Source organism: Salmo trutta, chromosome 21 (genome assembly GCF_901001165.1).
Source record: "Salmo trutta chromosome 21, fSalTru1.1, whole genome shotgun sequence".
Lineage (NCBI taxonomy): Eukaryota > Metazoa > Chordata > Actinopteri > Salmoniformes > Salmonidae > Salmo > Salmo trutta.
Genome location: NC_042977.1, coordinates 9,473,399 through 9,490,360, shown reverse-complemented (window position 1 = coordinate 9,490,360; position 16,962 = coordinate 9,473,399). Strand labels below are relative to the sequence as shown.

Genomic DNA, 16,962 nt, shown 5'->3' with positions numbered 1-16,962 from the left:
TATTCATACTAAATCAATTGTCCCTGCCCCTGCCTGGTGCCAGGCCCAACAAATGCAGCCCTGTCTCCCCATCCCCATAGCCCTGAACCAGCCCTACTAACAACTGAAGAAGGAGGTGAGCAGCATTGTGTTGAATGACAGGTCAGTTGGCATAATTGCAGGTACTGCAATGCATTGAGGATAGGAATGTGATTATCCAGTCAGGAAAACTGACTCACTTGACACATAGGCAGCCAATATCAGAGCCTTAAAGGAAGAGATGCAGGCTCTTAGAGATGGATGGGAGTCTCTCCTATCTGAGGCAACACTGATTACTACGCAAATGGATGTTGCACCTCAATTTAGCAATGAACACAGCCGCCAGAGGAAAAGGAAGAGATTCCATGATGAGACCTCTCAAGAGGAGACAGCTCAGGACAGTGCAGCAACGGTGTTTTGGAACACAGTGTTTTTACTGCTATGGACAACATCATAAGTGACTTGGACACTAGGTTCCACACTACTGCAAAAATTGTCGAAGAATTTTCTGCTGTTCTGAAAGTTATAAAGTCCCTTCTGTGTGCCAACCACTGATCATGAAGTATTCCAGAGATCTTACACCTGAGTTTAAAAATGAAGTACGACACCTGAACACTGTATATGCTGCCACTTTCCCCCCTAATTCGCCCACTCTTGGTCTCCTGAATGCAATTTGTAAGATGCAGCTGCAAAGCATTTTTGGAGAAGTGTGCATTGCTTTACGTATATTTTGCACACTGCCTGTGACTGTTGCTGGTGGCGAGAGAGCTTCAGTAAGCTAAAACTGATTTTTTTTTTAAATACGATTTGAGGTCCACTATGTCCCAGGACAGGCTTTGCTGTCTTGCCATGCTGTCCAGTGAAAGTCAGTTAGCTAGAAAGCTGGACTTCAAAGACTTGATCAGTGACTTTGTTAGCAAAAAGGCTCGGCGCTGGGCTCTTGGTTAGTAAGGCTGAGCAAGGGTCAGTGTTAACTGTTAAATGGCATGTTATGGATATTGGATCACTACACACATGATGCCCACAGGCTGAGAACAATATATATCTCATAGTAATGGCTGGATTGCCATAAAATTTGTTGTGCACAATCAAGACCCCATGTGGAAGAAACCTATTGATTTGGTGACCTCTTGACCTTTCCTCTACCGCCACCATCAGGCCTTTATTTCCATTTTCCATTTCCACTTTTACAGCTGCTTATTTTCTAATTGGTGTGTATACTTAGTTCAAAAATCTGCTGCTGATTTTATTATTTTGTTTGTTATATCATTCTATAGATGATAATGTTAATTTATTTTAATTAAAGAGGTTAATGTATATTTATCTTAAGTTATTCACTAATGTTAAAATAATTTTCCATTCAAGAATTTTAACATTAAAATTACATTTAGACTGTAAAAGCACATTTCATATAGAGGATATCAGTATCAGAGGAGGGTACATACATATATTTGTATTTATTATGGATCCCCATTGGTATGTTATGATCTGCATAACATACAAATTGACATACCTTTGTATGCCTCCTCATCTGTATACCTGCAGACACAGACACAAGTGTGTGAGCAGTTTAGTTTTTTTGTGTAGGCTTACCAGTGTTCTTAGAAGGGAGGGTCACTCATTGGCGCCGCTGGGTCTCTGGCGGTCATCAGCTTGGTTTTCTAGGAGAGGAGGCGGAGGAGGGCCGGCACTCATACTAGAGGAACTGTCACGATTGATTGATTAATATGATTTATTTAAGTGTCATACAGGTACCGGTGGCCAGCCCACATGGGATTGCAAGACACTACAGAACAAAATAATATTTAACAAATTATACAAATACAATAATCATGGCATGTACAGCTTCCATCTAGCCACACTACACAAACAGTACATTTCTCTTTCTCCTCCAGGCAATGTGAACAAATTGAGCAATCTCAAATACGCCCTGTCTGAAGCAAAATACAAGCCTCTGCTCGTTCCGTAACCAGAGTACTTCATAGTTATCACAATCATTTTTTACAAAAAAGAACATGTCTCAGATCGTCATACAGAGGGCAATAAAACACTAAATGGATTTTGTTTTAGATTTCTCCAAGATCACACAGTAGGCACATTCTCTCCTCTTCAGGAACACTGTTAAATCTACTCATCTCTATTGCCAGAGGAAGGGTGCCAGACGACACAGATAATATAGAGCTGGTGGGATTTTCCATGCACCGGCAGAACAGAGAAGAATGTCTGGCAAGATGAGGGGTGGGTGTTTTTTTGTCAATAACAGCTGGTGCTCGCCTGAGGTAGAGTACCTTATGATAAGCTGTAGACCACACTATCTACCAAGAGAGATCTCATCTATATTATTCGTAGCCGTCTATTTACCACCACAGACCGATGCTGGCACTAAGACCGCACTCAACCAAATCTACAAGGCCATAAGCAAACAAGAAAATGCTCATCCAGAAGTGGCGCTCCTAGTGGCCGCAGACTTTAATACAGGCAAATTTAAATCTGTTTGAACTCATTTCTACTAGCATGTGCAACCAGAGGAAAAAAAACTCTAGAGCACCTTTACTCCACACAAAGAGATGCATACAAAGGTCTCCCCCACCCTCCATTTGGCAAATCTAACCATAATTCTATCCTTCTGATTCCTGTTTACAAGCAAAAACAAATCTGCGGAGGCTGACATTTCTCAAGGCACCAGAAGTGATTTGCAAGACAAACACTAGTGGAATTGCACTGGCAAAATGGAACTAACTGCAGTTTTATTGATTAAATACGCAGACTAAAACACTGTAAGGACATGAATATTTTCCTGCAAATTTTCGACCCTAGCTATCTGGTGACTTTATTGTATAAAAAAATGTGCAGTACTATATTACGCTGAGTAGAATGCTGCTAATTGAGATGCCGGGGTTCCACTTGCTGTCCAGGCAGGGGATACATGGCCTACCTGTGTCCTTGTCCTCTTCAGCCAAAACAGATAGGAAACAGTTTCCTTTTTATGACACTATCATGGCAATAGATACAGTATTGCTGGTAACTCACCATTGGTGTGGAAGGGGACGGTGCAGTTGGGGGGACAGAGTTATAAGCCTCGCTAAACTGTAACACCTTATAGAACAGAAAGATTTGAAAAATAAATAGCTTTTTTTTATTTTGGCAGACAACAAGTCTAGACACCAAGTGTAGACACCATATAATCATCATCATCAGTAGCTGATCATCATCAACAATATACTTTTTTGGGATGCTCTGAACACTCCATGGCCATATCACACCTTCCGACAAGGTGTCCTTCAGTCCCTCCACCTTAGCCTCCCATTCACGTAGGTTGTCACTCACTGGCTTTGCCTCCACCCCCATAAAAAATAGTGCTCACGGGTTATTTGAAGGTGACGTGAATACACACGTGTTCCTGTGAAAACATTTTTACAAGCACACACAGGTAGGATGACCTAATATCTGAAGATATGACGGATGCAGAAAACATAGCTGTAAACAAAGTTAGAAAAACTCACTATTAGATCCGCTGTCTGCAGTTTTGAGGTATTGTTTTCGTTGCTACACAACTTGACAACCGTATGTGGCAATATTTCATACAACAAATGCATGCTTTCCATGATAAAATATTGCATTGGAGCTAGGCACACTTGAACACATTCTTTACAAGAGAATAATGGAGCAAGTTGATGTTATGTTTCGAAGCTGTTGTCAGCCAATTTGGCGGGAAGAACTGCTTTGGATGGAGCCAGACAGCCAACAAGTAGTCCTAGCCTAGGCTACATACTTCTCAACTTCACTTGATGTTGTGTACCTAAAACTACCTATTTATAGTACGGTAGTTATAGATAGATAGATAGTATTACAGAAAGCGCTTAATTTTAAATCCCACTTTGAAGACAGAACAGGCATATCAATATTTTTGTATTGAAATAAATGTTGATATGGAATGTTTCTTTCATTTTGATGATGCAAGATTTATAAAGACCAAGGCCTTCTCATTACCAATTTATTGGGGGAATTTGCCATGCTACTCTATGTAGACCTATACCATCTATGGCAGGGCTCTCCAACTCCCTGTTCCTGGAGAGATACCCTCCTGTAGGTTTTTGGAGTGAATATCTACAGGACAGCAGCTCTCCAGGAACAAGGTTGGCGAGCCCTGATCGATGGGGATTTCACTAATGACACCAACAACCAAATACGAAGTTGAGAATGTTTTATTTTTGGTACAGTTCACTCTATCTCAATTAATAAGAAGCTGAGTGGTGATAGTTGGGGTTGATCTGAAAGTACAAAATCGCACAAAGATGCTTTGGATGAAGGGTTAAATGACCATCTCAGTGAAGGTAGGATGGGGGATATACAGTGTAGTTTGAAGCTTTTATTAGGAGGGGCAGGGGTGGTAATGGACGATCATGTGATGACTGATGGGCCACTGCGGCCTGTCCTCTCATGAAGCTGTGAAACCTTCAGGGCTATGGTAACCAGGGGTGCCAGCATCACCTGGCACACACACACACACACACACACACACACACACACACACACACACACACAGGTTATACACTTAGTATGTAGCTACATGGCCATGATGATATTATTAGAAACACCACAGTTTGGTAAGTGAGATCTAATCTCTGAATCATCGTTTGCCTGGTGTTAGACTTGCCTGTGGGTCTCGGAAGATCTTGTCAGGGTCTTTCTCATAGCTGTCGATGTAGACCCGAACTGTTGCCCCCATACTCCCTGTTCCACTGAGCCTGTAGATGATCCGGGAGCCATCTGTGAATATTATCCGCAGGCCCTGCAAGAGAGAGGAGATGAAGATGAATTAGTCCAATGTGACATGTAGGTCCAATTCTGCGTCCACGCCGAAATAGCCGCCTCCACATTCCTCACTTGGTTTCTGCAGATGCGCCCGTCTACGGGATCAGTGTATTCAAAGTTGTCTGCCTTCTCCACCTGGTAGAGCTTCTCCCCCACAGCGAACCTCTGGCCCATAAAGGCCTTCTCCAGTATCATCAGCTCCAGATCCTCCATCATCTGAATGGCTGCATCCAGGTCGACTTCCTCATAGTCATACCTGCCCAAGGCAGCACAGCAGAAGATGAAATGAGAAGCTTTGGCTACGTTGCTCACGTGTTTCATCTTTCTGAGGCCAACCCCTCTGTCATTGTCTAAGAGAATCACACTGCCACTTTTTGACACTTGCTTTCATATCATAATGTCTTTTTTTCAGCTTGATTTGATTTTCAGCGTGTTATACAACTCTTGGTTTCACTCAGACTTGAGCAGTAGCCAGCCTCACTACATCTCCCTGAGAAAGTCTGTGATGATTCAGAAAAAGTATGTTTGCAAGGATATGCTTTGACCACCAGAGGTCAGTACTGTGATTCACACTGTCCATTGCTCACTTGGTAAAGAAGTTCCTGCCAAACGTCTGCCAGTGGTCCTTTATGATATCCTCCACACTCTGTTTCCTCGTTGCCAGGATTGACAGCCATGCCAGCACGGCCCAAAGTCCATCCTTCTCACGGATATGGTCAGCACCTGACATGATAGAAACAGTGTAGATTGCTTGAGGTTCTTGCAGTGTTTGCCACTTTTCTTGTAACTACAACATAGTTCCTGACATTTTGACTCACTGATGAGCTACCTGTGCCGAAACTCTCTTCTCCGCACAGTGACAGCTTGCCTGCGTCCATCAGGTTGCCGAAGAACTTCCACCCCGTCGGGGTCTCGTAAAGTTCAATCTTTGTTGCCCTGGCCACACTACGAAATACAGAGAAATGGGGGATTTAGTCATTTTGTTGTTTTGGTTATCATACATGACTACGGTTTATGATCATTCTGCACACATTCACATTCTGTACATTCAATATTCAAGTTCGTTATCATTTGTTCATTGAAACAGGATGAAATGCAGGAATGGTCAATGGCTCATTTTCTCATTGGATAATGCCAGGCCGAGGCCTTACTTGTCCAGGGCAGCGCTGGTGGGCATGCTGCGGGCATAGCCTCTCACCCCTGTGTGCTGAAAGTAGGGGATGCTGAAGACATTGGCAGCGATGACAGCCACCGAGTCCGAGGGGTTGACGAAAAAGCCATGCTTACCCAGAATCATGTTACGGTCCTGGAAAACCAGACAGAGGTTAGAGGTCAGGCGACAAGAGAGAGGTCGTCATTGTAAATAAGAATGTGTTCTTAACTGGCTTGCCTAGTTAAATAAAGGTTAAATAAAAAATAAAAAAGAGAGGGTTTAGCAGCATGGGGATTTATCTAAATACAATTCAAAGCATCTAACCCCTAACCATAAAGTTGTGATAGAAGTCTTCAGTCTGTCTGGGATGCTTGATGGGTACTATTTTAACATTTCCTTAATTGTCTTGGATGAAAAATAAGAAAAGGTTTCTCAGTAGATTTTCAGTTGTTGTGTCAGCATTGGCTGTTTAGCACTTTAATATTTCTTGGGGGGGGGGTTCTAGTTTTTTTTTCTACATAAAGGAGAAATTCACAAATTAAAGATGATTACTTAAAATGGTGATCATTATTATAAAGACAGTAAAATTATTGGTTGATTTAGCACGCACACCGTCACCATCAAAGGCAGCTCCAAAATCGTACTGGCCACCCCTCATGGTCTCAACCAGGTCGGCTGCGTAGGTGAGGTTGGGATCAGGGTGCTGGCCCCCAAAGTCTTGCAGGGGGACACAGTTAATGGCAGAGTTCGCAGGGGAGCCTAGCTCCTCACACAGTATCCTCTTCACATAGGGACCCATCACTGAGAAGTAGACAGAGTTACAGAGGGAGGGAGGGAGGGACAGAAAGAGGGATAGAGTCACGTTTAATAATAAACAGTTTAATGGGACAAGTGCCATGGGGTCCAAGAGACAGGATTAGAGAAATAGAGAATTTGAATTGGACCAGTCTCTAGTGCCTGTTTTATAGTGTGGCTGTTGAAAGTGACTAGAATTAGGGAAATCACAGTCTTTGACAGAGTAGAGAAACAGGATCAAGGTGTGGGATTCTGTAAGTGGGTTTTGGCGGTTATGGTGAAGACATGGCAAAGAATTTGAGAGTTAAATAGTGATAGTTTGACACTGTGATGGGGACATTTGGGAAACCATAATGATAGAGATTATTGAGAATTGGAAGGAAATTTTATTGAAAGAGTATCCTTTTTCTTAATGGATTATTTAAGGATATTGACCCTCTTCCCAGTCCCGTTAAAACATTTTGACAAGTACCCTGTTAGCCCACATTTTAATACCAGAGTATCCAATTACTCATCATCATCATAACTTCGGTCTCTCAATTTCAGAAGCTTTGAAGTCAGTTCAACATGGACACATCCTTGGGTTGACCGGCTGATTGCTCCAAGCCACATAGACATGAACTTCTTATTGGAGAGAGGGAGTAGGCATGAACGTGGAACCTTGTTAAAATTCCATTCATGTCAAGATCTTCTGCGATTTGGCAGTCTAAGGACACCGGCTTTCCTGTGCGAAGGGGGGTCCCGCCTTTGGTTTCAGTGTTATCACAGGGGAGCTGTAACCCCTCTCTCCTGAAAGACTGGATCATGTAACAGATAGTGAGATACGACAGCTGAATTCTCGACTGGGCTTCTGCTCTCACAAATCGTGCTCTGCTCATCTTTACTGTGGCACCGTGTGAGATTATATGAAACCTAAGCTATATATCAACATATGCGCTTGTGAAAACAGCATAACTATAGTATAGGTTTTGCTGTACTGTACATCTGAATAGAGCAGCCTTCTTCTTACCTCCTAATCTTGCAGAGCCAGTCGAGTGTGTCTCTGAATACTGCATATACTACAACTGCACGTCGACGTCGTAGCTGTGAAGTCTGGCACGCTAGATTACTAACCTCCATGCATGGCATCTAGCTGGATCTTGATGTGGTTCTCCCCAGACAGCAGCTCCTTCAGTGCAGCAAAGTCAAAGATGTTCCTTAGCATGTTGGCATAAGACTCTACCGAGTCCACTATCTCCACTGTGGCAAGACAAAGAATCCCTTCAGTTGTACATCTCAGTAAGCAAAGTAGGGAAACAGTTCAAAGAATTAAAAATAGAAGCAATGTTCAGCGGACAGATTAAGTCAAACCAGAAACTGTGCTGTTAAAAAGTCACATTGATCTTGCACTGCAAACTTGGACTGTCATGGTTTTTATTTGTTTTTTATAGTGCAGGTTTTATTTAATTCTAGCCTAAGTATGTGAGTTCTCTCTTATTGCCTACTATAAAACAGCCAACAAGAAACCAAACATCCAGTACTAGTTTACTTCTCCAGTTCTCTTGAGCTCCTTAAACTTGACCCCCAAAAAACATCTGGGTCAGATGGTTTAGACCCTTTCTTCTTTAAGGTTGCTGCCCCTATCATCGCCAAGCCTATCTCTGACTTTTTTAACCTCTCTGGGGAGGTTCCCATTGCTTGGAAGGTAGTCATGGTTCGTCCTTTATTTAAAGGGGGTGATCAAGCTGATCCTAACTGTTATAGGCCTATTTCTATTAATCCCTGTTTATCAAAAGTGTTGGAAAAACTTGTCAATAATCAACTGACTGGCTTTCTTGATGTCTATAGTATTCTCTCTGGTATGTAATCTGGTTTCCGCTCAGGTTATGGATGTGTCACTGCAACCTTAAAGGTCCTCAATGATGTCACCATTTCCCTTGATTCTAAGCAATGTTGTGCTGCTATTTTTATTGACTTGGCCAAAGCTTTTGATACGGTAGCCCATTTCATTCTTGTGGGCCGGCTAAGGAATATTGATGTCTTTGAGGGGTCTTTGGCCTGGTTTGCTATCCTCCTCTCTCAAAGACTGCAGTGTATAAAGTCAGAACATCTGCTGTCTCAGCCACTGCCTGTCACCAAGGGAGTACCCCAAGGCTCGATCCTAGGCCCAACGCTCTTCTCAATTCACATCAACAACATAGCTCAGGCAGTAGGAAGCTCTCTCATCAATTTATATGCAGATGATACAGTCTTATACTCAGCTGGTACCTCCCTGGATTTTGTGTTAAACGCTTTACAACAAAGCTTTCTTAGTGTCCAACAAGCTTTCTCTGCCCTTAACCTTGTTCTGAACACCTCCAAAACAAAGGTCATGTGGTTTGGTAAGAAGAATGCCCCTCTCCCCACAGGTGTGATTACTACCTCTGAGGGTTTAGAGCTTGATGTAGTCACCTCATACAAGTACTTGGGAGTATGGCTAGACGGTACACAGTCCTTCTCTCAGCACACATCAAAGCTGCAGGCTAAAGTTAAATCTAGACTTGGATTCCTCTATCGTAATCGCTCCTCTTTCACCCCAGCTGCCAAACTAACCCTGATTCAGATGACCATCCTACCCATGCTAGATTACGGAGACGTAATTTATAGATCGGCAGGTAAGTGTGCTCTTGAGAGGCTAGATGTTCTTTACCATTCGGCCATCAGATTTGCCACCAATGCTCCTTGTAGGATACATCACTGCACTCTATACTCTGTAAACTGGTCATCTCTGTATACCTGTCAAAGACACACTGGTTGATGCTTATTTATAAAACCCTCTTAGGCCTCACTCCCCCCTATCTGAGATACTGCAGCCCTCATCCTCCACATACAACACCCGTTCTGCCAGTCACATTCTGTTAAAGATCTCCAAAGCACACACATCCCTGGGATGCTCCTCTTTTCAGTTCGCTGCAGCTAGCGACTGGAACGAGTTGCAACAAACACTCAAACTGGACAGTTTTATCTCAATATTGTTAGTACCATCTTTTGTCCTGCTACCATGTTGTGCTGCTGCCATGTTGTGTTTCTACCATGTTGTTGTCATGTGTTGCTACCATGCTGTTTTGTCATGTGTTGCTGCCTTGCTATGTTGTTGTCTTAGGTCTCTCTTTTTGTAGTGTTGTGTTGTCTCTTGTCGTGATCTGTGTTTTGTCCAATGTTATTATTATAATTTTTTAATCCTAGCCCCCATCCCCGCAGGAGGCCTTTTGCCTTTTGGTAGGCCGTCATTGTCAATAAGAATTTGTTCTTAATTGACTTGCCTAGTTAAATAAAGGTTAAATAAAAATAAATACAATTCTCATGTCAGGTTATGAGTGATGTATTGTGCTCACCTGTGAAGGGTTTGAACTTGTTCTCCAGGTCAAACTTCTGTTTGCTCAGGGTAGCCAAGTCTACCCGGAGCTCTGGGCAGATGGCATACTCCTCTATGGTTCTGCTGATCTGGAAGATTCTGTTGGTGACCGCATCCTGGGCTGGGCCTGGGTTGGGTCAAACAGAAGCAAGACTTAATGCTGTAGTATCCTCTGAATACACGTTCAACTTCATGTCTTGTGTTACACAAGGGCTCTCATTTGTGTTGATCGTAACTGTGCTGCTCTAGTCTTTTCAATTGTTAATATAGACTGAAATGGTATCAAATGTGTGCATCACTGAGCATGATACTTGTGAAATGTCTCTATCTCATCTTGTAGCACTCTTGGCTAACCCTTTCCTCCTGTTCCCTCTTCTCTAGTTACAGTACCTCCATTAGCAGTGTTGAACTTGATGCCAAAGTCTCCTTCGCGTCCCCCAGGGTTGTGACTGGCTGTGAGGACGATACCGCCGATGGCCTTGTACTTTCTGATCACACAGGAAACCGCTGGCGTGGACATGATCCCATGATGACCAATCACGAGCCGTCCAACCTGCCAAGATGACACAGGTCAGTTGTGTATGTTTTAGCAGGGGTGTTGTAAAGTTGACTTTCAGGTTAGTGTATCTGTTGCGGTTACATATTTCAGCAGTTATTTTGAAACGAGCCACTATGGCTTGGAGTTGAACACGTTTTATGACTGAAAGCCTCACGTTGATGGTATAGATTTAATTTTATTACGTATTTACTTCTGGATTTTAACATGAGAAGTCCATAAGCTATGGTTCCTGGTGGTTATACTTAGGATGGCCATAGAAATGACAGCGGTAGAAACACATTAGATGCAGGTGTCATCATGTGCAACTTCCTTTTAATCCCCCTAAAAATACCCCCATCTGCAAAAGCGTCCGAGGTTCTCTAATTTATGACCCAGCACCTCGGGGCCACATTAGTGCTGGCACTGGGACAACAACAAAGCTAGTTTAAATACACATCTATTTCAAGACAGTGAGTCCTCAGTTAAGAAAGTTTGTTTTCCAGACCAACTTAGAATTAGTATTCAACAATTGAAATAAACGTGGCATATATAGACAGTCTTTCTTAAAACAGTATGTGATTCAAAGATAGAAAACAACGAGTTGTTAATTTGTTAATTGCATCCTGGCATATTTTCAGACACCTTTAATCCATTACTAATGTTTGCATGCCCTGGCTAGGCCACGTGGTGTCAAATAGGTAACGCCACCAACCAGTGATTTGGAAAAGGTGACACTGACAGTCGCCCACATAGTGACAGGTTACAGTGACAGGTAACACTGACCCCGTTCGCAGCTGCCATCTGAACAATGATCTCGATGGCTGTTTGATTGAAGTAGCGTCCATCTCCCCCAACTACCATTGTGGACCCCTGGCGGTCTAGTAGATCGATGGAGGAATATATACTCTGGACGAAGTTCTGAAGGTAGTTCCTTTTGGACTGGAAGACGAACACCTTCTTTCTCAGACCACTAGTACCTGGTCTCTGGTCTGGGTAAGGGGCTGTGGGTAGAGTCAGAACTTGCAGTGGACTATCATCCATTGTTTCAATGTGGTACAAAAACAAAAAAACAAGGAAAGAGGGGTAACCTGTTGTGTAGACGTGATCCCCTGACAGTTAAAAAGGGTGTACAGGCGTAACGGGAGGGAAAAGTCTTAGCCACTCCCAGTGTTTCACAGGCTGGTAGGGGGTAGTTATGGGTCCAAAAATAAACCAGGCAGACTAATGTGTGTGCAGAGACAGATGGTAACTGAAGACGCTCCTTAGTTTGCACATTTACAGGGGGATCACTGTCAGGGCTGCAGCAGACCCTGTGTGGTCCTTCCAGGCAGTAGGTGGGAGTGCCATGTGGTTTAGGCTCTGTACTCTACAGCTATGCTGACAATGATATTTGAGAGGTGGATGTTGTCTCCAGTAAGAGATTCCCTGAGCATTGATTCGGGGTCAGTTTCGATTTGAATTGACTTGCTGATGCACAGGATTGAGATGTGGTGGTAATACCAGTGTGAAGGGTCAACTTCTTCCCTGCGAGTAGAATGCATTGCTGCTTCATAGGGCTAATGTCGGATATTGTTTTGCTAGTGCTGCATCGCCAACATTGTGGGGTCTCCAGTTGAAAGCTGATTTAAAGTACAGGTGCACTATTTTTGGAAAAAACGACTTTTGCTATAGGGCTCTGCTGTCACATTATGTCCACTCATTAGCTCGGTAAGAAAATATCAATTGTAGGTCTGATTTCATCAGAGATCGGTGAGATATCGGATATTTTTTCAGGTCAAGGCTGAACAGTGTATACAGGGGAAGTACCCGTCGGACACTCACCATGTTGTCATACCCTCACTGAAGGTCATCCCTCTGTTTACATAAAGGGGCCAACTTTAGCTAACATTCCACTCCTGGCACTTTGTGTCATTGCGAAACATGCTAAACTTATTCTGCCAATCATGACACTCCCATCCCTCCCATAGCCTCTGATAAGTCCATTCAAGTCCATTTTAATTGAGTAGTAATAATACACTGTGTAAAGGCTTGAATAGAGAGGGGTTTTAGGGTACAGTATATTTACAGGTGTAGCTACTAACGGCTATAGATAGCCGTGGACATAGATAGGCATATAGACATGCCAATCTTTCAACTGGATAACCATGTTTTTGCTGATTAGCTAATTAGAAATCAAATGATTTGTCTTAGTCTTTCGGCGTAGTCGAAATACCGTTGTAGTCTTTCAAGGGTAATTATTCAGAACTACACCAGTAGTGTCATAAATACTATTTTTACAGTTCTGGAAAATAAATCATAACAAAAATACAGTATTTACAGTACAGATGTGCTGAGAGTCAATGTGACTAAGACCCTGGTGATAACTGCTGTCATTAAGGTGGATGCCTGTGTGCTGTCCATCCAATTCCTCACCACTTCATACCTGGTTATATTCAGACTTAAGATATGCACGTTTAACACAAATTTGACATTAAAGAATTATGTAGGTTTTGCATATTTACGAGGTTTGTGCGCAGATCACAGGTATGAATACCGCCCACCGTTAATGCATAGTTTACAATGCTTAAACAAGAACTCTATAGGATTCCACAAATGCATGTAACAATAGGAGGATGTTATCAATCAATTTCACCCCTAAATTAGAACGCTAAACTGAGTATAAAAATGGTTCACAATTCATTTGGTTCCTTGTGTCCCAAAGCCTTTAATGCTGAAGAGGAGAAGAGAAGCGAGTCCTTTTTAGATTAGCTATAAGACAAACAGTGGCTTAGAGTCCTGTTTAATCAACGTGGTCCCACTGTGCAGTCGACAGAAGAGACCTGACTAAACTGGACTCCTAAATCTCCTTAAGGCCTTGTTGTCAGGGACTGTCAGTCACATGTATCTTTGCCAAAGGTTGGTCAATGTCTTGTTTCTGTCCATACGTCCATGTTTGTTCTCAGCGGAAGTTGCCTGTTTCTGAGGAGGTTGAGGTGGCCGTAGTGGTGGGGGTGGAGCGAATGGAGATCTGGGTGGATCGGAGGTAGTAGGAGGCCCCTCTGGTGGGCTTCCAGTGGATTCCCCTCCTACACTCTGAATGTCCCTTGGGTCTCACGTGGATGTATCTCCCGTTCAGATTGGTGTCTCCACAAGCTTTGAACCACCAGCCACCTGCGAAAGCCCAGGGGATTAGTTCAACTTGATGCTGGTGTGAAAAACAGCAAACTCCATTCAATCTAATGTTCCATCAAACCATATGCTTCATAAATTAGATTAAAATCTTTCAATAAATAATTGAATTCAGAACAAAACCCTGTACTTGAGCCTTACGGTAAACCATGCATCCATAAAATGTCGTCCTCCCCAGTCCCCACTACTGTACCTGTGTAGGTGTAAGCGCAGTGTGAGTCTTCAAGGTTGTCATTGTCCCGGTCCTTAGTGGAGAACTTCGTACCGGTACGGTTGCTCATTGCATCAGGCAGATTTCCGGACGCCTGTGAGAGGTGGATAGTATAGTGGGCCTCTGGTCCATCCAGAGAGAAGTTGTATTCGATGAAGCATTTGCCCTGTTTCCAGTCCTCCAGTTGGATGTTCAGGAAAGAGTCACCTTGACTAGCCAGGGAGTGGATCTTCTTCAGACCCAGCCAGAACTCCCCTGGTAACACAGACAAATCAACAAGGCTCAGTGCTGTACACACACACACACACACACACACACACACACACACACACACACACACACACACACGCACGCACATGAGGTGATGACAGCACCAGTGCTTTAATAATTGAGTACTCTGGTCTGGTGCACTGGTCATGAGAAAATACACATTACACCTCACAACTCGATCACTCACCTTGAAAGTCTCCAAATCCGTTTTCATACTTCTCCCAATTTTGATCGAAATTCACGGACCCATCCTTCCTTCTCTGGATTATAGTAGCCCCTCCATCTGCAGAAAGGAAATAGGAAATACTTAATCAATATATATACATTAGTACACAGCATTGGCGCTACTCGTTGTCTGTCTTACCTTGATCCATGTCGCAGTAGACCATAAAGGGCTCGGATTGGTTAGGCTTGATGGTGTACATTCCACTGGCTCTCTCGCCCCTGGTAAATAGCTCACAACAGTCTGATGGAAGATCTGTAGCACAACCCCACTCACAGTCAATCAGCAGCACTAAGGGGTGATGGATCAATCCCTCAAACATTGTGTTTTGTAGGGCCCCTAAAATTGTAGTTGTTGCCAAAGAATGAGCTAAAGGGAATACAAATCAAAAAATTATCATGACTCTTTAAAGCCACCTTACCTGTCATGTCAAAGCTGCCATTTGCAGAGGTGTTGGTCAGATACCCAGTGAGGTCCGGCAAGACAGACTGGAAGTTGTCAGATGGTTTCTCAATGGCCTCTTGCATGAAAGGGTTATAGGTGAGCTAGAAATGCGAGGGAATAATGTGTTGCTATAAAAATGTAGTCAATTGCCTGCTGCCATGATTGGAAGACTGTAAGGCTCAAGCTACATACTTTGTTGTACTATAGCAGCAACTACCTTCTCCTCCAGAGTCTTGATCTTGCTCCTCTGGTGAACAAGCTGGTCGCTCTGCTCTTTCACAGCCTTCAGCAGCTCAGCGATGCTTCTCTCCTGGGTGTGGATCACATCCTGAGGGACACATGATGGGACAGGGTAATTTCTCCAGACATATTTATCATTGGGTTCAATATGTCTATCTGGTAGTACTGTGCTGTTACTCTTCAAGAAAATGGAGCAGGCTAATCACTACTGTATGTAAAAGAACCAAAGGTGACTTTAGTTCATTTACCTTCTTGAGGTTTGTTGAAGTGTCTGAAAAGATTCCCCGTAAACTTTACCTTGGTTTCTTACCATACCAATATTCTACATGGATATTTTGTGAGTTTTTTGAGAATGTTAATCAGCTTTAACCCCATGCTCAATTCAAAACAGCATTTCCCCAATGGGTTAAAGTCAGTTTGGGGTGACTCACCTTCAGTGTGCTGATCTCAACCAGCTGCTCGGCGGGCACCAGGCCCTGAGACAGGCCGCTCAATTTCTCCTCCAGCCCGCCCACCTTGCTCCGAAGCTGGCTACGCTCCTGCAGTATGCTCTCCACCTTGGAGTTGATCTCCAGCGATAGGCTCTTGATCTCCTCGTTGTTGGCCTTGAGCACCACCGTGGTCTTCTTCAACTCCTCCTCTTCCTCCTTGATCTCGCTGGCCAGCACAGAGAGCTGGTTGAAGGAGTGGTCGAATATGTTGAGTTTCTGGAAGATGTCATTGATCTGGCCCTTGGTCTTGTGGACAAAGTCCCTGAGGCTGTGGCCAAGCTGGAGGAGACCATTGGCCAGGAGACGCACGTCGTCCAGAGCGGCGAAGCGGGAGCGGGCCTCGACGGCGGGAACCTGAAGGAGGTGAGGGTCTTCGGACATGGGCTCCTCCTTGGTGCAGAGTACCATTGGCCAAGAAGCCACAAGTACGAACATAAAGGTTAGCGTTAGCTTCATGATGTTGTTTGTTTCTGTCTTTAGACCGTCTCGTGTTGTTGGTGAGCTGGCCAGCCGGCCACTTGAGTCCCCTCTTCCCTTGAAAAGACGCCACAGGACACAGTACTGGGAAACTATATAGGCTGCCTTGGATGAGGTTGATTATTAACTGACTTAGTCTCAACTGAATTTGCTTCTGCAAATATGGCTGCAGCATCCACGAGTCCAGCTTACAAAAGAGCTTAACCCTTTGATTATAGGCTTTGTTTGAAATGACTGCAGTCAGTTATTTCCGTTATTTCAGTGTTCTATTCTGAAATTCTAAACAAAAGAACTGAGTGGGCAGCTGTGTGTGATGCAATCAATTGGAATGTTCAGTTCAAAACACATTGGTGTGCCAGCCTGGTACCAGCATCCACCAACAATGGCTATTCCAAAATGTCCACATCAGTGTCCCAGTCGGAGAATTATCATGGATGCCCAAATAAATTGTTGTTGGTTCTCAATGGTGGGGCCAAATTCCCAAAATATATTTGCACTTGGAACAGTGTGCACTATTATCAACAACATCTGTGCATAACATATTATATCTGATTTTGAGTTTCTTATCTTCCTTTGTATAGACATTCATAACATTCACATTTGGAGAGTCGCAGGTAACGAAGGGCCTGTTTGTCTCTCAGTGAAAAAGGGACTAATGTTTTTGAACAGTTCCTGGTAATAGTTTGTAGTAAACTTCAGATGACCCAGTTTACATATTATATTGATTGTGTAACATGTCCTACAGG

General features: G+C 43.4%; 2 protein-coding genes across 3 annotated transcripts; both read right to left on the bottom strand.

Annotated features, from left to right (window-relative positions):
* Window positions 1-4,205: 4,205 nt before the first annotated feature.
* Window positions 4,206-13,205, bottom strand: LOC115156623 (phosphoglucomutase-1). 2 transcript variants are annotated; one of them, XM_029704125.1, is made up of 11 exons: window positions 11,476-13,205; window positions 10,545-10,707; window positions 10,135-10,281; window positions 7,895-8,020; window positions 6,597-6,787; window positions 5,985-6,139; window positions 5,663-5,778; window positions 5,421-5,556; window positions 4,906-5,089; window positions 4,676-4,810; window positions 4,206-4,509 (listed from the first exon to the last, which is right to left on the bottom strand). In XM_029704125.1, exons 1-11 carry the CDS (start codon window positions 11,731-11,733, stop codon window positions 4,420-4,422), a joined length of 1,701 nt encoding a protein of 566 aa, XP_029559985.1. In that variant the 5' UTR covers window positions 11,734-13,205; the 3' UTR covers window positions 4,206-4,419. The 2 variants fall into 2 exon arrangements, with proteins under 2 accessions (XP_029559985.1, XP_029559986.1); XM_029704126.1 differs by lacking the exon at window positions 7,895-8,020 and having other exon boundaries at window positions 4,324-4,509.
* Window positions 13,206-13,376: 171 nt separating this feature from the next.
* On the bottom strand, window positions 13,377-16,288 carry LOC115156624 (angiopoietin-related protein 3). The gene is made up of 7 exons (XM_029704128.1): window positions 15,680-16,288; window positions 15,226-15,336; window positions 14,986-15,109; window positions 14,706-14,819; window positions 14,529-14,624; window positions 14,054-14,326; window positions 13,377-13,842 (listed from the first exon to the last, which is right to left on the bottom strand). Exons 1-7 carry the CDS (start codon window positions 16,193-16,195, stop codon window positions 13,631-13,633), a joined length of 1,446 nt encoding a protein of 481 aa, XP_029559988.1. The 5' UTR covers window positions 16,196-16,288; the 3' UTR covers window positions 13,377-13,630.
* Window positions 16,289-16,962: the final 674 nt, after the last annotated feature.